The sequence below is a fragment of the Botrytis sinoallii genome, assembly GCF_014898435.1.
Source record: "Botrytis sinoallii strain Bc 23 chromosome Unknown BSIN_007, whole genome shotgun sequence".
NCBI lineage: Eukaryota > Fungi > Ascomycota > Leotiomycetes > Helotiales > Sclerotiniaceae > Botrytis > Botrytis sinoallii.
The window spans coordinates 204,624-225,687 of NW_024066034.1; the positions used below are offsets into that span (position 1 = coordinate 204,624).

A 21,064-nucleotide genomic window follows, 5' to 3' on the forward strand; every position below is an offset into this window, starting at 1 on the left:
CACAAGTTCGCCGCAAGCCAAAGAGACGTCCAGTCTTCGACAAGCTTGATAATATTTATCGACCAAAACCTTACAAACCAAAGATGATGGCTCAACCGCCATTAGACAAGAATTTAGAATGGAGTCAGAATTTGAACGTCACAGTTATGTGCAAGGACTGCAAGGAGATTCCACCTAATCTCGTTGAAGAATTTTCTTCAGGAGATTTGGTCTGCGATACATGTGGTGTAGTTATTGGTGATCGAATTGTCGATACCCGCTCTGAATGGCGTACATTCTCCAATGATGACCAGGGGAATGACGATCCATCCCGTGTTGGTGACGCTGCTAATCCTCTCTTGAACGGTTCTCAACTTTCCACCACAATCGCTTTTGGCGACAGCAGCGTACGCAGTCGTGAGCTCTACCGCGCCCAAGGTAAACAAGGTACAGACAAATCAACAAAGGCTTTACTCGCAGCCTACAAAGAAATCGGCGCTCACTGTGATGCTGTCAACATTCCAAAAAACGTTTCGGATACCGCAAAGCACCTTTTCAAACTTGTCGATGACGCCAAAGCCTTCAAAGGTAAATCCCAAGAAGCGATCATTGCTGGCTGTATCTTTATCGCTTGCCGTCAGTGCGGTGTTCCCAGAACCTTCCGCGAAATCTACGCTTTGACGAAGGTTTCGAAGAAGGATATTGGTAGAACTTTCAAAGCACTTGAGAAATTCTTTGCTTCGGACAGTTCGGCCAAGAAGGCGACTGCTGATGCTACTGGTGGTAAGTTGTATAAGCTGAAGATCTTATACTGGTATATATTAACATTGCCTTCAAGCTCTTGCGGCCCCAGATGGTTATCAGACAACCACGTCAACCAATGCCAAAGATCTCTGTACTCGTTACTGCAGTCAACTTGGTCTTAAGAGTCAACAGTTCGTCAAGATATCCCAAGGCCTTGCTGAAAAGGTTTCTACCGTCGGTGATCTCGCTGGTAGATCGCCTTTGTCAGTTGCAGCCGCTTGCATCTACATGGCATCAGCTCTCCTCGGAAAGCCAAAGTCTGCAAAGGAGATATCCCAAGTAGCTGGCGTTAGTGATGGAACTATCCGTACGGCATACAAATACTTGTATGCGGATCGAGAGAAACTCATTGAACCTGAGTGGATTGCTGATGGCAAGGGCAAAATGGAGCTCCTACCGGTTAGTTAAGTGGGTGATACCACAAAACCTAATGGGAACCTTTTGCTTTGAGATTGAGATTGGGCGAAATAAGTCGTAACTAATGATTCTTTTGCTTTTTCATTGCGGGATTGGTCGACGCTTCGGCGTAAATGCCTTGTATTCGAACTTTGAGTTACATTTACAGGGCGAGAATGGACCGAAAATGTCCTGGTTTCTAGAGTTTGTGGTTTTGCTTACTGGCGCAGATAAGACAGGTTTGAGAGGTCCGAAGCTCATGCTAAGAAAACAGTTCTTACGTCGACGACGATATTGACAAAAAAATGGTTTGTTTTATTTTAATAAGGTCTAGATAGAATACATCTATCACGTAAACCTGATTAGATCTTGACATTGTATCATGTGCCAAAGTCGTCCACAGTGATCATTTCACATATTAGAGAAATCCACCGCCAAATCACTCTTAATTAGGTAATCCTCCACAGATCATTCGTCTAATGACTGATTATGCTTCGATGTTCAAAAATTGCTCCGAGGGTGTACTTTATTTTATGTATTGACCGTACCTACGCGCCCAGTGTCTTTTTTTCCCTTCCCCTTCAACGCGCTTTGAATTCTGTTCTAAGTTTATGCCAGGAAGGAAAAGTTATAAATAAACGTTTGAATCCTAACAGCAATATGTATCTACCTAGGTAGTCGTGGTAGTCTAGTTGAATCGTGACTGTTGCTCACCACTTCTCCGAAGATACCTCGGCATGTGAGAATGGCCGAAGTGTGGGGATTATGAATGAAATTCCGGGGTAGCTCAAAGCTCTTGGTCAATGGTAATCCTCTCTTTCTTTCTCATCACATCACATATATTTCAATTCAATTCAATTCTTTATTTTCAGGAATCACTTAAAATTTGAAAAATAACCGTAAAACCATATCATATAATCATCAAGATGTCTGGTCCAGGAGCTGGTTTCGAATATCCCGCAGAGGAGGTTTCTTGGTTGAAGAGAGATGTTTTGCTCTTTGCTAACAGCATTGGGTGTACGAATGACGAGCTACATTTCTTATTCGTATGTGTTTGATACCTCAATTGGAAATGACACATTTTGACCAGAGGCACAGGAATTACATCCCAACTTTGCCGTCTTTCCAACATATCCTGTTCTTCTTCGTAAGCTTCCTCCCCCCTTTCGTTTTATAAATCTGCTAACATAGTCCAAGCATTCAAACGCACAACCCAAGAAGTAATTGACTTCTATGCTGCTTCCTCCGCAACTCCAATTCCCGGCGTGCCAAAATTCGACTACAGACGCGTTCTTGATGGTGGACGTTCAATGACTTTCCTCAAACCACTTCCTCCTACCTCCGCTGGCAAAACCTTCGAGTTACGCTCTAAAGTTATCGGCGTATATGATAAAGGAAAATCTGGCTCGGTTGTTGAGACACAACAGGAGATTGTAGACAAGAACAGTGGAGAAGTGTATACCAGGGCTGTTGGGAGTGCATTCTTTGTTGGTCAGGGTAATTGGAATGGACCTAAGGGTCCGGCGACTCAGAACTTCCCTCCACCCGAAGGAAAGAAACCTGATGCTGTTATGGAACACCAAACTACAAAGGAGAGTGCATTGTTGTACAGGTATGGTTCTGTCTTGGAACGCCGTTCGGAGTCCCCGGCTAATGAATGACAAATGGCAGATTGAATGGTGATTACAATCCTTTACACGCAACACCTGAGCCAGGGCAAAAGATGGGATTCGGAGGGCCCATCATGCATGGGCTTTCATCATGGAACTTCACCGCGCATGCGCTCTTGAAGGCTATTGGTGGTAGTGATCCCAAAAACATCAAAGAATTTTCATGTCGATTCGCATCGCCAGTCAAACCAGGCGATAAGTTGATCATCGAAATCTGGAAAACTGGAGAAATCAAAGAAGGATGGGAAGAAATTCGATTCATCACCAAAGTAGAAGGTGGAAAGGTTTGCTTGAGCAACGGAAGAGCTCTAATGAAGACTGTAAGTGGCAGTTCAAGTGGTGGAGATGGAAAAATGCTAGATCAGGGTATGGCTAGTATCAAGGCGAATTCTGGCTCGAAGACTGGCGGCGCTGCGAACTCTCCTAGATCTTCGGCTAGAGAGGAGAGCAAGGCTCAAAAGAGCAAGTTGTAGTTTATGTTTCGGCGTTTAAGTGGGAATAGGAGCATGGATGAAGGATTATAAATTGGTCGGTATTAGACACCCATACGATAAGCACTACAGACAGAATGAAATATAAGATGTTGGAAATCGGAATTGGACCACTGAAGATTATTTACTTCCAAAAATTGTAACAACAAAGCTGCATAGCTTAGTATCTGTATGGTTTTCGGATAACATTTGAACAATCTCGAAGTCGAGGGTTATTTTGTGGCACAAAGAACCTCGAAATGAAGTTTTGGGTGGAACAGCACCAGAACAATGTATCCGGCAAATCTATAATTGAGATGCGATTATCGATGAGATAGAAAGTTTTATTCTTCAGCAATAACTTCATATTACAACTATCCATATCACAACATTACAAACAACCATCTACACAACATTTTCAAGCAATCTTTCAGAAGATCAACAACTTTATCAACCACCGCGAAAATGGCACCCCTTTACAACGAGAGCGAACTCGTTAAATTCACCCAAGTAGTACGCGATCATTTACTCGAATACAAGTATTCCAAATGGGTATACATTGCGGTAGCCATGACAATCGAACAAGCCAGACACCTGGAAGGAGGCGACCTCTTTGCATCCGATCCTTGGCCAGGTCGCACATATACCGTTAAATCTTGTACAAACAAATGGCATTCTATGGTGAAAAAAGGAGAGGTTGAGCCGGCTCATGCTCCAGCGACTAATGAGCTTGCAATTCCTGATCTGATGCATAACTACTGGGCCAAGGAAAAGGAAGAAGAGATGCTCTCTATCTTCTATGGTACTGACTTTCCTCAAATCCCAGATGATGTGTTCAAGGAGATCGAAGCGGAGTTGGAACGCAAGAAGGCAATGCAAGCTCAGTGAGCTCGTTGTCTTCATCCTACTATGTCCCTCTTCTCGACCGCGAGAAGAGATCAGTAAGTAATTTCTGAGAAGCTAGACCTTTGAGACTGGTTCTCATTGAGCTTGGCTCTCAAGTCGCCCCTCGGCAGATTCTCCTTTGTTTCTGATCAAAGCCATTGTACACTTTCCTCGACAGGATTTCATTTGTTCTTTGATTTGCTTAGATCGCATTGTTTCCTAAATTTAAAATATTAACCCTAAAAATTCTTTCTCCGCAATTTTTCTTTGTTATAACTCTTTGTGATGTCTTTTACTAATTCTGCCTTTGAACTTGATGAGCAAGGCTTTGTGTGAACAAAGAAGCTTCTGTTGTTGACTTACTCCTAGGAATAAGGGAACATCTTGAAGGCTATTTATCTCAACCCCTATTCGAGAAGTGGTTTCCATACCATTCATCAATAATCTCTCTCCCATAATCTATATTCTCTTTCCCCTTTACTTTCCCCCATTACTCATCTATCGACATCGTTACCTTCCAGTTTTATCCCGTGCGAGTTGTCTTCTTGATGGTGCTCCGGAAGATGGCCCATTTTGTCAAGGCATTGCAATGCAAGATGGAGGTCACCTTCCTCAAGTCCACTTTAACTACCGACCAACTTGGATGATGACTCTTTGTTGATACTTTTAGAACAGAACAATCAATACGCTCTTGGAGATTACTGCTCAAGGCCGTGAAAGATAATCCAATTCTCTGGAAAGCAAGAACTGATATACCTTCCGAAGGTTAACCTTAGAGAATTTCATAGTCAAGTTTTTCACTAGACTACCCTACAGGATGGTAAACCGAGAGGGAAATTGGATCGTATGTCCAAAATAATGACACGAACCCAAATATCGGAGAATACAGCAATCCAATGCTCAATATCTCAATTAGTGAACATGTCTTAAAGCTGATGGGATCGGGGTGATCAAAAGGGCATTTCGTAAGATTGGAAGAGATTGTAAATATGATATGATTACTTACACATTTTGTCTTAAAATCCGAGAAATCATTTTAGTAGAAAATTGAAGAGATGAGTAAGTGATACGTGAGAACATGGAGCGAAACGGCATGGTACTGGCTAGCTATATGTACAGTTCTCAGAAGGAAGCACATATATACTGACAGCGAGAGGTTGATACCAGTGATAACTCAGTCCGAGAGAAAAACGTCGATGAGGAGCTCGAGATATGTACCTAACAGTTTGGAATTGATACTCAGCAGAATTGATGAATGCATACCTAGTAGATAGATGTCAGCGTAAAAGTAAGATACTTCAATCCAAGCTCAAGGGATTTATACACCAATATCTATTGTAGATATGTACCTAGGGAGTAAAAGTATTCTAGAAATCTGCTGATCAATATCATCCTAGGATGTATCAACATAAGATGATAGTGTTCAAACCTCTCAAGTCAAATTAGATCTTGATAGACATTAAATGAGTAATTAAATGAGTACCGCTTCGTCAACTATCTTCAAATGCTTCGATTAATTACAACTTTCCCGACAAATTTCATCACATCGATATTTCTGATCCCCTAACTTCCTTCTCATACGAAAATCAATATTGATCTCTCAAATCATGAGACGAAGGCTTATGAAGTAAAAATTATTACGACCTTTATTCTCAATCTAAGCATTGACATCTCGTGCTTCTCGGACGAGAACATCATAATCTGCAACGACTACATGAAATTTCAATACTATCATCCGTAAATACGAGATGAAGTTTTTGAATTTTTGACTCTGGTATGAACAATCATTGTTGTCATCTCGATTGATGTGATTGTAAGATTTGGACTCTTGTGTTCCTTATATACACCTACAATCTTTAACTTCTCAATGAGAATCTACAGTAATTTAATCTTTTTCATTTGCTATAATCTCGTAATCCTCGTTTTAAAACCACTAATCCAACACATAGTGCTTAATTCAGACAGTTTGATATCTATCTCGACAATCGTAATATCAACAATAGTCCCTTTGTGTATCCGTCTCAGTATCTAGCAACCCAAACATATTCCTAATACATTCCAGATAATACAGACCATAATAAAACCCCGAATCTTTCATATACACAAACAATATCTCTATCCCTATCCCAATTCCAATCCTAATCCTAATCCCAATACCTAATATAATCACAAACCAGCCTCGACCCACTCCAAGCACAATGAGACGAGATAAGAACCCGCTTTTCAAACAACATACCCCCCTCATCTTCTCCTCCACCAAACCCTTAGCAATTTCCCAAAGTCTCTCCCCACTCCTCGGGCTCCACGTCTTTTCAACGCTCTCCCTACTTTGAAAGATTCTCCAAAGCACCAGTATCATTCTCGCCTCTCCCGTCCTACCCCGCTCAAACTTCTTCAACTTTTCCACGCCCTCAGCTTGTCTCTCTTTCCACCATTCGTTCAATCTGAAGGTTCCTGCAAGTCCTATTCTTTTGCACTTCGTATCTGCAGAAATCTGCAACCAAGCTACTATCGGTCCATATCTTATGAGGTTATGCTGAAAAATTATGACCGCTCTCTTCGTATCAAAACTCTCATCTTTCGTTTTTTCAAGAAGATTAAATCCCAAGATAGGGATGAAGATACAAAGCACTGCCAATTCCGACGTCCTGAGGCGGGAGAGATAATCGATTTGACGAATTCGAGCATGCCAGTCATTTTTGACACCTTGGGTTTTGTCGAAAAGCTCGTATAATAATTTGAGCGCTTCTTCTTTGAATTTCTGTCTTCGGATTTCGAGCTCGGGTAGAGGGATAGCAAGGGTAGGCGGATCGAAACCTACGCCGCCGGCCCAGTAGATAGTGGGGTGGTGGCATTGGGAAAAAGAATCGTGAGTTATTTCGTGCGTAATTCGTGCGCGAGTTTGGGTTTCTAGGAGGTGCGCGAAGGTCTGATTGATGTAAAGGTTGGGGGTGAGGTCCATAGATGCTGGTTGGTTGCGGACGATGAAGTGGATGTTTTGGTTTACTTGGGCGTTGGAATAGAGATTGATGGCGGTTTTGGTCAGGCCTCGTTCGTATGTTTTGATGAGCTTCTTGAAGGACTGGAGGAGGTTAGTAGAATTATCTTAAGTATTACAATGAGTAGGCTCTTGCCGTACTGCTCAAAATAGGAGATGAAGAGAGGGGATATAACTGACACGTGAAAGCTTGATTAAGATGACGACGTTCTTAGGCGCGTCATGAATGATTAGGTCTATAATTCGCAGGCATACATCTGCTGGTAACTCTGCTCCCCCATTGGAGGTTAATAGATTGGTAGCCATGAGATTACTGGACATGAGAAGTAGGAACTGAAGTAAGGTTGAGAGTTCGAAAGCTGGAAAAATAATTCCGTGGCAGAAACGCGTCATGGAAGACGTGGCAGTTGTGGCTTCTGTGTAAACGACGGAGGCTCGGGAGATTAATGGCACGAATCCGGGAAAGACGGGATTGTCTGTTGTGTAGGAGAACAAAGCACCAAGCCTCTTATAATAAGAGTTGAAAAGAAAGTGTTTGCGAGTATCTGCTGATTGTTAGGTAACATGTAAAGAGGTCAGGGATCCATATAGAGAATTGGGCAGGAGGGACTCAAAAACAAACCTTGTCGGTCAATATTCTGGGTGCCCAAATTGGAACAACAAGTCAAAATTATTACCGGGATATATCCCTTAGAATTGAACCACCATTACCAGACACAATTTCACCAATGCTTATTCTGATTTCATGAAAAACTCCTTAGGAACGACGGTTTGTATCTTTACGCACTATCACACAGTGTATATCTTCAAACAAAGCTAGCAAAAGAGAGAGGTTAGTGACAATACACCAAGAGACACATACAGAAATCAAAAAAATCTAATTACAATAAAGGATCAAAAACAAAGCAATAGGTATGCTTACTGACTGTATCTCTGGGAGAGTTTGAGCGTACACAGGATCCATATGTCAAATCAGAGATATCCAGTAAAAAGGAGTATGAGTTTTGATGATACGTTGAATGAAGCCATTAAGCGAAGACCCCTAGAAGCCTTCCCACAGACCTTCATCAATCAGTGTATGTATTTTGTGAGAAAATGAGAGACTTCAAATGCACTAAGCAATCGATCCCAATATACTAAATGGGTAGCAGACACCCCGGGAGAAGTACTTAGAAGCCTAGGACTTTCTACTCGCATGAAACTTTTAAGTTTTGACAATTCCACAAAGATGATGAACTTCCAACCTTCACAATAGTCTTGATCCAAACATATCTAGTACCCTCAATTATAGTCCCCAGTAAAGTGATCAGCATAAGTATGCTGAGTCAAAGAAGCAGTACTTGCTCTAAGCTCTGAGACATTGTTGAACAACTCTAAAATTGTTGAAAGATTAAACTTCGATATTTTCTTATACCTGGAAGACAAAGGTGCTTGTGATTGTCTTAGGTATAATGCCAGGAGTCTCCTTGGAGAATAATAAATATAATTGATAAATAAATAGCAATATATCTGGAGCGGTGACGATCATTTATGAATGACTCCACCTGGACATCATATTATGAGCACCTCCTCCTGGCGGCGAAAGATATTGAGGATATCTTTTGAAGTGAAGAAACGAAGGGATAAAGGAACGATTGTTCATAAACCCAGGACTATGATATTCTTGAAGATCTTTCTTTCCATGCATTGCCATGGCCATTGCCATAGTCATAGCCATATCCATGAGAGGGCTTTTATTCCATTGTTTTTAAAGTTATTTCTTGTCCTCAACTCATCAGCACTAGAAACTTCTGTGTGAGATAAAGTTGCATTCAAGGAAGATCCTCTACTTCCACAAAGGTCGAATGGCAGTTTCTTCCCATATCTCCTTCCTGTTCTTATTTGACCGCAAACCTTCGATCAATTGTATGGATGGTAAGATTAAGTAACTTTTGCACTTTGCAAAAAGAGATCAGCCACTCAATAGTTTGGTAGATTGCGATCCAGACTTCTAGTAAGCAGTATCCCCACAACACATTATGTCATGACATGTCTTGTATTCAACAAACCAGAATCACAAAAGGTGTTGGATGTCCTCACCAAGAAAGCTCGAGCCACTTCGGAATAACAATCATCCATTCCGAATCTCGTGATTCCTTCCTCTTACAGGTTTTTGTTGCACATCTTAATAACGTGGTTTATCATCGGGTCGCCAATATCACCAGGTCGCCATTTTTTTCATCATTTAACCATTTCAATTTTGTATTATTCAATAACTACTTAATCAATTAATTGAAACTATTAAGAATTTAATAATTTAGGGTTTATTATATTATTTTAACAAGTTTTTAAATTATAACTAGTTTTTCCATATATATTATAATATCAACTAGAAAATACTTTCTCATTAGAATTCCCTTTCTTTTTATTTATTTATTTATTTATTTATAGTGATTAACGTCTTGTAGAGGACCTCCCGAGGGGTATGAAAGACGTGGCTAGATCTAGAGTTACAAATACAGAAAGGCGCTGATGCGCACGCTAGTAAAACCTCACAGGGTAAACCCAGTTCCTTCTATATATCCTAAACAAGCCAGTGTAATGATCGCAAATAGGGCCGTTTTTTGATTGGCCCCATATTCCTAGCGCTTCCTTCTGCTCATGGAGAGGAGCGCTCTGATTGTACAATTACTTCTGTCATAGAACCATGTTTTATGGACAGGAGCGGTGTGTACAGGTGTGCCGCTTCAAAGAAGCGGGTGTGTGTGTGATGGTGCTCCAGAGGAGCGGAGGATTCGGCTATTGGGCCGCTCGAGAGGAGCAGCCGGAACGATGGTTCCGCTGAGTAGCGGAATGGCGCATAGGCGCAGTGGTGGCGGCTGGAGGGGGGATCAGTTCCCCCTCAGCATTCGATCGATCGCTTTTGCGGCCCATAATAGAAAAGCTCTATTAGGGTTAGCGGTAGATTGTCGGAGCTCAGTGGAGCTGTGTCAGGAGGTCCACACTAAGGTGGCCTATGAGGCGGCATATAGGGTGGATCCATGTGGATCAGATCGCTATAGCCATAAGTCGTAGAACAGTAGGAGAGTGACCCGATCACTCTACCACTGAACCAGCCAGGCTCCTTGCGGAGGACAATGGTCTTTTTGTCCCCTTTCTTTTTATACTTGTTATATTAAATCTAAATATTAATTTCTTATTGAGATAATATATCAAAAGCCTTTTATTTAATAAGCACTTTTCCTTAATATAATTAAATCTTTTTTGTATATTGATATTTGTTTAATGTTTTATTTGTTTTTTGAAGTATATAGTTTTTTGTATTTAGAAGTATATTCTTATAAGCTAATTTCTTTATATCTTTAGCTAAAGTTAGTATAATTTCGAATATAGATATAGGAGAGTTTGATTGATATTGATTTATTTGAGATTTTATTAAAATTGATTGAGAAAAAGTTTTAATTGGATTGTAAGGGATTTGAAAGATTTAAGGATCTGAATTGAAAGGGGGGGGAGTAGATATATGAATTCGAATATCTAACTTTGAGAGTATAGTTTTAGGATTAAATAGTATCAATCCAGTTTCTCGAAATCTAGCTTTTATATTCTGAAATGTAATTGATTATTGATATACAGCTTTGAAAGCTATAAAGAATTCAATCTTAGAGATATGATTGATATGTGTCTTGATAAATTTATCAATTTGATTACTATATAAGTATTTCAGAATATTAAAATATCCAATATCGAATAGTTGAGTTAAATGATTAGAATGCGCTGATAGCTTTATGTATACTATATTATTTGCTTTACAATATAATTGAAAAGATATTGATTCATGACTTTTGTATTTATTTAGCATTAATATTCGATATTTGCTCTTTTTTTAATAAATAGTATGTTTATCGAAATACTTTAATCATTCTAATTTTGTTTCATTATTCATCTATTTATTAGAAGTAGGTTTAATAATTCAATTTGTAGGAAAATCGGTTTTGATGTATCAATTTGAAAGGTGGATTTGTTCTTGAATTATTAGAAATGGAGGTATAGTTTTACCCTCTCCATTACTACATATAATTACTGTAGCCCATTCTCGATTACCTAACTATATTGCCTTACTTCTGCCATTTTGTTTAATATTAGTTATAATCATACAGATAATTATAATTCCTATTATGAAGCCTGTTTTATCGAAATTGTAAAAATCACAGTTTTGAATATTATATTTCGCTTGTATATTCACTACCACTTAAAATCACTTTTTAATAAGCTTAGGATCTTTATAAAGAGCTTTTTGAAAGTTATAAACACAATTAAAATGTATCTTTAATTCCATATAACACTTTACAAATCAATAAGCCCAAAGCTTTCCAACCTTCTTTGCCCCTTGCGATTCAAGAATATAATTCATTATATTTTCTATATCATTTAATTTAGATATAAATCCTTTATTATTCATATTAATTATATATTGAAAAAACACTTTCTCTTTTAATTCAGTTATTTTATATCCATTTGCTTGAGTTTCTATTTGATTATTTCGATTATTGATTTTATTATATAATATAGATCGAGGTACTAAATAGACTTTTATAGTTTTTATAATTATCAAATTTTTAGATTTTCAAATAACTTTAATAACTAAGATGATTCGGGCTTCTTTTGATTATATTTTTATAATAATTCATTAAGATATTGTGAATTGGAATTGAAGTGATTGAATAATGAAAAAAATGGCGATTTAGTGATATTGGCGACCCGATGATAAACCACGTTAGTTGATTTCAACTTTTAATTGTCCACCAGTGGTCTTTTGGAAGAAAAAAGTTGTTTGCTCAGGGTTTGTACACGAAGGTTTCGAAAAATCAACTTTTTTCAACTTTTTGAGATTTTGGTTGTTGGTTCTGAAAATTGGGAGGGAGGATGATGAGGATTTAGGGATCAAGGAAAAGTTGTTAAAAAGTTGAATTTGCAAGAATTGAAGAAGTAATAGGTGTTGGGAGAGAGGTGGTGGGTGTGAAGATTGAGAGAAGGGAGTTTGGTGCTTTTCGTTCTAAAGGAATGAAAGGTAACTCTCTTCATGAGATTTTGGTTCTGGGAGGTTGAGATTGTGTAGGTGTTGCCGTGATATCAAGCAAATTCTAAACTTTGCGCTCTATGGGGTTCTAGGAAGACCATCAGAAAATTGGGGATTGAGATTGAAACATTGTTCGGCATTTTGAGCCTTGAGTATGGTAAGAGATCAAAATTTCAACTTTTTCCCTGCAGTGGTAGGTGGGCATCCACATATAAAGGCCTTACGATAGTATTATGTTTACTCCTTGCTCGAAGTATGTTACAATGGGGGAGAAATGATGATTAGATGAAGTTAAGTAATTGTTGGGTTAAGAAATTTGAGGGACGACGCCTACTTGCGCCACCAAGGGTGACACTTCCTGTTTCTAAGAGAATCTTGCTTCAGATTCGATGACGAGAATTGGTATCAAAATAGATGCATATTAAATACAAAGCAGACGTAGCAGAACCATAGACCGAGGGTATAATAATGTGAACCAAGTGTTTCTCAACCTCCATTGCCAACAAAATCCAACGATGACCACCCTAACATCATAAAAGGAAGGCCTAACCTCTCCTAGAACTTCTTCTCCTCCCATTTAATGATTTCACACTCTCCTTTCCACTAGCAATAGCCTTTCTACTTCGGCTCTTGACCTGATGTTTTTCGGCTTCATTCGCAACATCTTCCTCCAATCCGGACCCGAGACTAGTTCCGTGGATCCAATCTAATAAACCCCATGGTGCAAAATTTCCTTTCCCTCGACTTTCGCTGTGTAGATCTTGACGGCGTGTAATTCCGCCGAGAATGATCCCGGGGACACTGCTATAACTGGACGATGCGAGTGTTTCTTCCATAGTGACAACAGAGAGGGCGAGAAGATATGTCAGAAGATGAACCCGGAATATTACCGCTGGGAGATAGATGGGGATGAAGCGGAACAGTATATAGGAGACTGGGTGATCGTAGTGGGCGACAAATGCATATGGAGAGGTGACGGAGTGGTAATAACTCTTGTGACCCCGGCTAAGGAAATTTGAAGAGCGCGCGTGAAGGATGAAGCGATGTGTATAATATTGTATGAACTGATAGAAAGTACAGATTAGCTATAGCTGTACATCTTGGCAGATACTTCGGAGAATCGCTAACCTCACGAACAAGAAGACATTTCAAAGCATCCTTGGCGATAGACCATGGCATGGGTAATGTAGTAGTGACTCTTAGCGCGCTCTTATAGTGTAAGATCTCCGTAAGAACCATTTCAAATCCCGCTTGAATGGCGACTCCCATAAGGATGTTGAACAAACTGATCCCCACTACCCGGTACCATTCTGGAGCCTTTGCTCTAGACACTTTTGTCCCCCCAGTTCGAGTAGGTAAAGCTTGTTTTCCTTGCCGCTTAACTACTACCGATAAGCTTGGTATGATTGAATCAAATACGAGGAATACAAATGAAGGCACTATAAAGAACAGTAGTCTTATCCCTAAAGTTCCCACCACCTCAACTCTCAATGCCGAATGTGATAGTACGAGAGTCGACCATGTCATATAGAAGAACAAGAAGTTGAGGGATGTAGAGTATGTTGAGACCGATGGCATGAGAAACCATCCCACCACCGGGAGCGATAGAAGAGCATCCATAGTATAGTCTATCTTGCAAACGGTTCTTCAAATGATGTATGTCTCGGAGTAGTGAAGATTTGCACACAAGATCAGAGTGTACTGTGTCTGAGATATACTTTACAGAGAGTGGGGAGAGAAAAGGCGATTCACTCGGTACGAGATGCCAACGAACGGCCCGCTCCATACCTAGTTCATGGCGACAAAAGATTCGGCCCCTCGTGGTGACGATGTCATAATTCTGACGTTTCTTGATTTGTGCCCACTTTTTCCATTCATGTGGAGGATTGCTGGACTAATGCTAGCTTTTCGCTACTGCATCAGGGGTTCAAATTAGTTTACCCGCCGCTTGAATTTAATCATATGGACGAGTAATGAAATTGTCCAAGACCTTCTTCAGCTCGGGCTTTGAATATTTCTTGACATTCCTTTTGTTGATAAGCCGTACGGAAAAGAAGGAAAAAGAAACTCAAGATCCACTGCTCTAATTGTAGAAATTTTAAAGAAGCGGATACCGATGAGAAGGGAAGATGCTTTTCGGGATTTATTGGGTACGAGCCACCACAATTCATATAAGGCATAATTACCCGGACCGACAGAACCATGGATGATGGATATTGATACCTGGATAGATATTCCCCTTCCTTTTCCCTCCCTTTTCGCCGTTCTCCTCACATTCCCTCCCCTTCTCCCAGTACTGCCACCCATATATATCTTCTCGAAGTGTTCTCGGTGTTCTTTCTACAAGGTTCCTTTTCCAGATTGACATCGCTTCCCTTTCCCGGCCGCCTTGTCGAGATTAATTTGGCGACCCAGAAAAAAAAAAGGTACAAACCAAAGGCGTCCCACGAAGCCCACACATAGTCATCACACCTTTCCACGAGTGCATTCGGGGAAAGACATCCATGTTCTGCATTGCATTTTGCAGGTAGAATTTGCAGCTTCAACCTATCATTGCCAATTGAAATTCCCATCTGGACGTTCCCCCGCGCATAGTCAACTTTTTGGGAAAAAAGACGATAAGCATTGAATGCCCCTGAACCTAAACTATGGGGCTTTCGACAATTCACTAATAAAATCGTTCGACTCGAGTCCTTTGTTGGAAGAAGTTTCGATTGATTGATTGATTGATTGATTGAAGCCGAGGGGCTTTTTAATTTCTGTTCAAAGCTTTTGGAATCAGCGACGGCAACGACAATAGCAACAGCAATAGCAACAGCAACAGCAACAGCAAGTTCAAATGGATCTCGTATGTCTCATAGTATAACTTCAAAGGAGTTCGCACATTGACTGCTTGGATCCTTTGGATACATGCTTTGATGTGGTAACCTTTGCTGAAAGATTTCTGGAGTATTGATTGACCAAAGTTTCTCAACGTCTTCGTCTAGAGAGATTAACATTCATTCTTCTACTTTCATTTACTCTACATTCTCGGACCATCTACTTAATTTTGCTAGCAATCAGCCACTGCGAACAGAGTCTCACCCATTTTTTGCACCAACCCAAATCTTCTCGCATTTAAACAAAATTGGGATCTTTGAAACATTCTTTCAATTCTTTGTGGTTTTGAAGGTGGTGTATGGTGTCAATGCTTGTATCAAAACCATTCTAGATCATCCTAAACCTACCGATCATCTATAGTAGGCGCGAGTACGTCCGATCCTTACACAGAGCGCCATGGAGACTCCCCCACCAATACCATATCGTTCACGACAACATTCCCGTCGAAAATCTCTATCAGGTCCTTCGGCGCATTCCTCAAATCGCATATCTGTACAACCTGCATCGCCAGAGGTTATATCTTCCTTAATTACATCTCTCTCCATCATATCCTCTCCCGCGAATGATCTTTTCGAGAATCACTCACATTCGGTTTCACCATCTGCGTCGACGATCTCCTTCTCCCATCCAGATTTACGACCATCATATACTAGGACAAGTTCGGGAGGAAGTTTTGGTATAGATTACGGAGCATTCAGGCAACCTTCATTGCGCGAACTTATTGAGGAAGAGTCGCTCGATGAATTGGCTGCCAGCCCTCCTGTTGTTAAGACTTCGAAACCTCCATCAGGATTCTCTCCGTTAACCGCACCAAAATCACCAGCGACAGATTCTAGATCCAACTCCCTTAAAAACTTTCTGCGCCGACCGGGTTCAAAAGGTTCACAAGGATCAAAAGAAAAAGATGATTCGAGCACAATCGGGAGTTTATCAATAGAGCCGGATTATGCTCCGATACAGAAATTGGAAAGAAAAAGGTCAACGGATAGTTGGGATAAAAAACAGGGTAGAAATAATAAAGGTCTGATGTATATGAGTTCAAAAGAAAGACTCAGAGAAAACGCATCGGAAAAGACACGAAATTTCAAAGGCCTTGGGCTTGATCGTCAGGCCATGCCTAGTTTTGATCAACCAACTTTCATGGCTGAAACTCCCATCACTGAAGAACCTCCCTCATTAGGCAAACACCCCATTCTCACACTCGACACTACAAAAACACCCCCAATTCCTCGCCGTTGGTCTCCATCGCTGGCGAATAGTCCCGGCGGAATTGGATCAGGTAGATTTATACCTGCACGAGATTCATCTCTTCGAAAACCGGCGGCTCAAACGAAGAAACGCGATTCTAAATTAGCAAGTAGACAAAGTGATATGGATCGTGAAAGGGAGAAGGACATTATTAACGAGCATGATGAAGCTCAGAGCAGGGCAAGCTCTGAATCTGGGGAATCCACAAATCTGAAGGTGCCTACTGAGGTGTTCCAACCCCCTTCATCCATATCTACAACGCCAGCCAGCAAAAAACATGAGGATTTTGCACAGAAGAATGAGCATCCGGTCGTTGAGGACGATCTTGATTGTGCTCCTGCACCTGTTATTACTCAACGAAGATCACAAACCAATCCAAGCCCTACCAAAAATAAGAGATCATCTAGTCAGAAAAGACAATCTGGTGGGATGTCACCTGAACCGCCAGAGCTAAAGGTAAAACGAAGTAGTTCACGACTCAAGCGATTATCCGGACCGCTAAGTCCTGCCAATTCGGACTATGATACCTCTAAAAAGAACCCCTCTAGACTTAGCTCTAGAGTTGTTTCTCCCGAACAACCGAGACCTGCTTCTGTGTTTGTTGATCCACGTCCTAGTAGTGCAGATTCTATCGATGATGCAGTTACAACTTATCTTGCATCTCCACGCTTGTCACAAAAAATCAGACACCCTACAAGCGGTCGAACTATTTCATTCTCAGAAGTAGGCGATCCTGAGGGCTCAGCAGTGTTCTGTTGCGTTGGGATGGGTCTGACAAGATATATCACCGCTTTTTACGATGAGCTTGCCCTAGCGCTGAAGTTACGACTGATCACACCGGATAGACCAGGGGTTGGACAAAGTGAGCCATATACTGATGGCACAGCGACTCCACTGAGCTGGCCTGGTAAGTTTTCTTGAGACTTTTGTCGTCTTTCCTGAAGCTAACATAATATAGATGATGTATACGCAATATGTCAAGCTTTGAGGATAACAAAATTCTCCATACTCGCACATTCAGCAGGTGCAATATATGCTCTTGCAACAGCATTGCGTATGCCACAGCATATTCGCGGTCGCATTCATCTTCTTGCCCCTTGGATTCCCCCTTCACAGTTGACAAACATTGGTACACAGACAGTCTCGCCACCAGCGAACTCTATACCTACATCTCAGCGTATACTTCGCGCTCTTCCGACCACAATTCTCAAGGTTGCAAATTCTAGTTTCATGAGTGCCACCAGTAGCTCGGTTACAAGCAGTCTTCCAAAACAAAAGAGGACTAAGCGCAAGTCAGCATCCACCACTCGAGATACTCCGACACCGGGTGGCAGGACCAACGTACTTACCCCAGGTCTGGATAAGGAGAATCAAAAGTTTGATCCTTCGAGAAGACCAGAATCTACTGTACCGGAATCAATGGAGCAAGCAGCCTCAGATCCGAATGATCCGAATCATGATGCCGCAATATTAGCAGTGGCTGCGAGTACATTAGCCGACAAAGAAAGACAAATGACCTATGATACACGTTTGACGCATGCTATATGGGATCTAGCAACTGTTGGCGCAAATCCCGCTGTGGATTTACTGGTATGCCTGGAGAGAAGGCATACTATTGGATTTCGTTATGTAGATATCACACGTTCGACAGTCATTCATCATGGAAGTAAAGATACGAGAGTCCCTGTTGAAAATGTCCGATGGTTGGGCAAAACAATGAAAAGATGTGAAGTAAGAGTCTTGGAAGGAGAGGGGCATGGGTTAATGGCCTCGGCTACTGTAATGGGTGGTGTCCTCATGGAAATCGCACGAGAATGGGAGGATTGGATTGAGATCACGGGGTCTATGAAAGGTGATGGAGGGAAAAGAACTTTGAGAGAAAGAGCGAGTGTGGGTGCTTTTAGATGAGGGATTATTGGGTGGTATGTATGCTTTTGGAGTGGCATATTATGATTGATTAAGGGGATATACCCAGCGAGGATAAAAGTTGGATGGCGCTAGACGATTGATACATACAGGTATACTTTCCTTTGTCAAAGTTATTCGTGGAACGAGATGGTCAGCGGGAGTGGTTTTTCTTTTGTTATGACTTGTACGATTACCATACATACCTATCTATGTAATACGCCCTTTAGATACTTAGCTTAATCATAATAAGAATATAATAGATGACACACTTCAAGGATACGGATTGCAAATGCAAACACTTGTAGAACCCAGAAATGAAATATGCATTAATTTGACATTGCCGATGCCTGTCAAAGAATGTATCGGATGTCAAGAGACGGACTCAAGACGGGGTTCAGATCTTCTAGAAGCTTGACGGCGGTGGATCTTAGTGATCAGTGGGGTTCCCCTTCATATTTTCAAATACTTGTGAAACGAGATGATCTCAATGGTTTTGTTCTATATTTTGTTCCATACACCAAAAAGGCTTCCTGTCAATCATGCTGGTCTTGTTAACTCGAAACCGTGCTTCCATGTTTGCCGATGACATTTGAGAGCTAAATGCGAATTAAGGCCCGCTAGATCTTCATTAGCCAGGGGTGCATGACCCTTCGTACCTTTGTACCCGACCAGGGAGGTATCAGAGGAAAAGCGGCGGGGGATAGAACTTCTTTTAGAATGGATAAAAACGGTTTATTGAATATCAACTCGGGTGGAATGAAGATTGGATTTTGATTCGTAATTTTGAATGCCACGAATTATGGGCATCTGCAGAGAACCTCAGAGGTGGAAGGATGAGTCTAGTGTACTAGGTACCTATGTAAAGAGGTGTGAGATATGAGCATCGTGTGACCTCTGGTTCTTCTACCACAATCATGACTCTTGATTTGTATCTTTCTTGAGAGTCTGCGAGATTAAAACGTGAGTGGAAAGTCGCATCCAATTGTGAAGTTTGATACATGATAAGGTTTAGGGAGGGATCGCAATCTATCTAAGGAGCAACCAACTAACTAGTGGAGCGAAGCTTGAAACGGGAAATATTGGATCTTCGATAATCAATCTATCGACTAGCTAGGGACAAGTGGTACACCAAAACGATAATAATTGCCTACGACGCGAGCAGATAATTATTAAGTCACAATTTATTTGTGGAAACGAGAGGACGAAACGATACGTGGTGTGAAGGATTCGGATTATCGGCATATCTATTGGGACTGAATTGCGACTGGCATTGGCATTGGCATTGGGGTTGACAGGTGGTTTCTTAAGACGATTTATTGCAGACCTGAGCGGTTTGAAATCCATACGAAACAATTACCTCGTACGCCGTTGCGAAAACTTGCAGAATCTGCAGTGCTCCTGGTTAAAGAAGGAAAGGGTCAACGGGTAAAGGAACTGGAAGCAAGCAAGTTTGCAAAAACTCGCAAGCCCCAACGTACCACCACTATCGCGCAAATTACGATAAACTTCCAGCACAGCATTCGCAGTAGAAATGGGAAAGTACTACGCAGCTAGTGAGTTTCTCCCTTCGTCTCTCAATTCCCTACGAGTAAGTACCAACAACTAACCACTTCTACCCACCCCAACAGATCCTCCTTACTACAAGGAAAAGCCCACCAAAATGGCTTCCATGCGACGTGTGAAAGTCTTCGGCCTTTTCGTCTTCATCGCCGTCATATCCCTCCTCTTCTATACTTCCTCTCTTCGTCAACAGCGCAATCTCGTCAAATCCGACTCCGGAGATTTCTACAGCAAGACCATGAATGGATTGGGAAAGCAAGAGGTGGCAGCTGCAGGAAGCCGAAACGACGAAGATGAGAAAGTAGCAAAAGAAATGCAACAAAGATTAAAAGATGCGGCGGATAAAGCAAAAGATAATGCGAATGCGAAAGCGTTTAAACCTGACCCACCATCGCAAGTTGTGGGGAAGGGAAATGCGGCAGAGGGACAGGGTGGGGAGAGGAGTGTTGCTGGACGGAAGAAGATGAGCGATAAGGCGCAAGAAGTTGTTAAAGAGGGGGAGAAGGAGGTGGAAGAAGAAGATATAGAGGTCACGACGGAATTGAATACTATTTTGAAGAAATCGCCGAGTTAGTTTCCCCTTTTCTGTTCTAATCATTTGCATTCCTATTGTATTCTACAAGGTCTGTTCTTCATATTAGAGAACAAAATTAACTAACTACTCGAATAGTAATCATTTTCTCCAAATCTTACTGTCCGCACTCTAAGCGCGCAAAGGATATCCTCCTCGAAAAGTACACAATCGATCCGCTCCCATATGTGGTGGAATTAGATAAACATCCCCTGGGAGGAAAACTACAAGGGAGATTGAATCAGCTTACAGGAAGGCGAACAGTCCCCAATGTGTTGATTAATGGGGCCAGTATCGGAGGTGGTGATGATGTGGCAGAATTGGACGAGACGGGAAAGTTAGGAGAGAAGGTGAAGGATTTGGGTGGGAAGAAAATTCTGAGCGTTAAGGCTAATTAAAGGGGGGGGGGACGAGAAAATGGGAATGAGAAGCTGGAATCAGACAGACGATAAGGTCATCACTACGCAGGTGTTTTGTGTAGGCAGACAATGAGAGTCAGCACGCAGAATAATCCTTTAATGGCGTGTTAGTTTCGTTGTATTGGGAATCGAAATCAAGCTTTGTATTATCACATCTTCGTTCGGATGGATTAACAGGAGCATTTCCTTTCGTTTTTTTTTTCACGCGTGTATATTC

At 41.3% G+C, this 21,064-nt stretch overlaps 7 protein-coding genes across 7 annotated transcripts; 5 read left to right on the top strand and 2 right to left on the bottom strand.

Moving 5' to 3' along the window:
- Positions 1-83: 83 nt before the first annotated feature.
- EAF02_004558 (uncharacterized protein) lies at positions 84-1,191 on the top strand (the record flags this gene model as incomplete). The annotated part of the gene is made up of 2 exons (XM_038900606.1): positions 84-762; positions 818-1,191. The coding sequence occupies 2 exons, from the start codon at positions 84-86 to the stop codon at positions 1,189-1,191; spliced, it is 1,053 nt and encodes a 350-aa protein (XP_038759118.1).
- Positions 1,192-2,105: 914 nt separating this feature from the next.
- On the top strand, positions 2,106-3,322 carry EAF02_004559 (uncharacterized protein; the record flags this gene model as incomplete). The annotated part of the gene is made up of 4 exons (XM_038900607.1): positions 2,106-2,225; positions 2,278-2,326; positions 2,377-2,791; positions 2,851-3,322. 4 exons carry the CDS (start codon positions 2,106-2,108, stop codon positions 3,320-3,322), a joined length of 1,056 nt encoding a protein of 351 aa, XP_038759119.1.
- Positions 3,323-3,784: 462 nt separating this feature from the next.
- EAF02_004560 (uncharacterized protein) lies at positions 3,785-4,207 on the top strand (the record flags this gene model as incomplete). Its single annotated transcript, XM_038900608.1, has 1 exon — positions 3,785-4,207. The coding sequence occupies one exon, from the start codon at positions 3,785-3,787 to the stop codon at positions 4,205-4,207; it is 423 nt and encodes a 140-aa protein (XP_038759120.1).
- A 2,118-nt stretch (positions 4,208-6,325) lies between these two features.
- EAF02_004561 (uncharacterized protein) lies at positions 6,326-7,523 on the bottom strand (the record flags this gene model as incomplete). Its single annotated transcript, XM_038900609.1, has 3 exons — positions 6,326-6,361; positions 6,441-7,286; positions 7,383-7,523. 3 exons carry the CDS (start codon positions 7,521-7,523, stop codon positions 6,326-6,328), a joined length of 1,023 nt encoding a protein of 340 aa, XP_038759121.1.
- A 5,054-nt stretch (positions 7,524-12,577) lies between these two features.
- On the bottom strand, positions 12,578-14,273 carry EAF02_004562 (uncharacterized protein). Its single transcript, XM_038900610.1, has 2 exons — positions 13,390-14,273; positions 12,578-13,325 (listed from the first exon to the last, which is right to left on the bottom strand). The coding sequence occupies exons 1-2, from the start codon at positions 13,879-13,881 to the stop codon at positions 12,807-12,809; spliced, it is 1,011 nt and encodes a 336-aa protein (XP_038759122.1). The 5' UTR covers positions 13,882-14,273; the 3' UTR covers positions 12,578-12,806.
- Positions 14,274-15,537: 1,264 nt separating this feature from the next.
- EAF02_004563 (uncharacterized protein) lies at positions 15,538-18,297 on the top strand (the record flags this gene model as incomplete). Its single annotated transcript, XM_038900611.1, has 2 exons — positions 15,538-17,296; positions 17,348-18,297. The coding sequence occupies 2 exons, from the start codon at positions 15,538-15,540 to the stop codon at positions 18,295-18,297; spliced, it is 2,709 nt and encodes a 902-aa protein (XP_038759123.1).
- A 1,531-nt stretch (positions 18,298-19,828) lies between these two features.
- On the top strand, positions 19,829-20,826 carry EAF02_004564 (uncharacterized protein; the record flags this gene model as incomplete). The annotated part of the gene is made up of 3 exons (XM_038900612.1): positions 19,829-19,850; positions 19,926-20,426; positions 20,528-20,826. 3 exons carry the CDS (start codon positions 19,829-19,831, stop codon positions 20,824-20,826), a joined length of 822 nt encoding a protein of 273 aa, XP_038759124.1.
- Between the last annotated feature and the right edge of the window lie 238 nt (positions 20,827-21,064).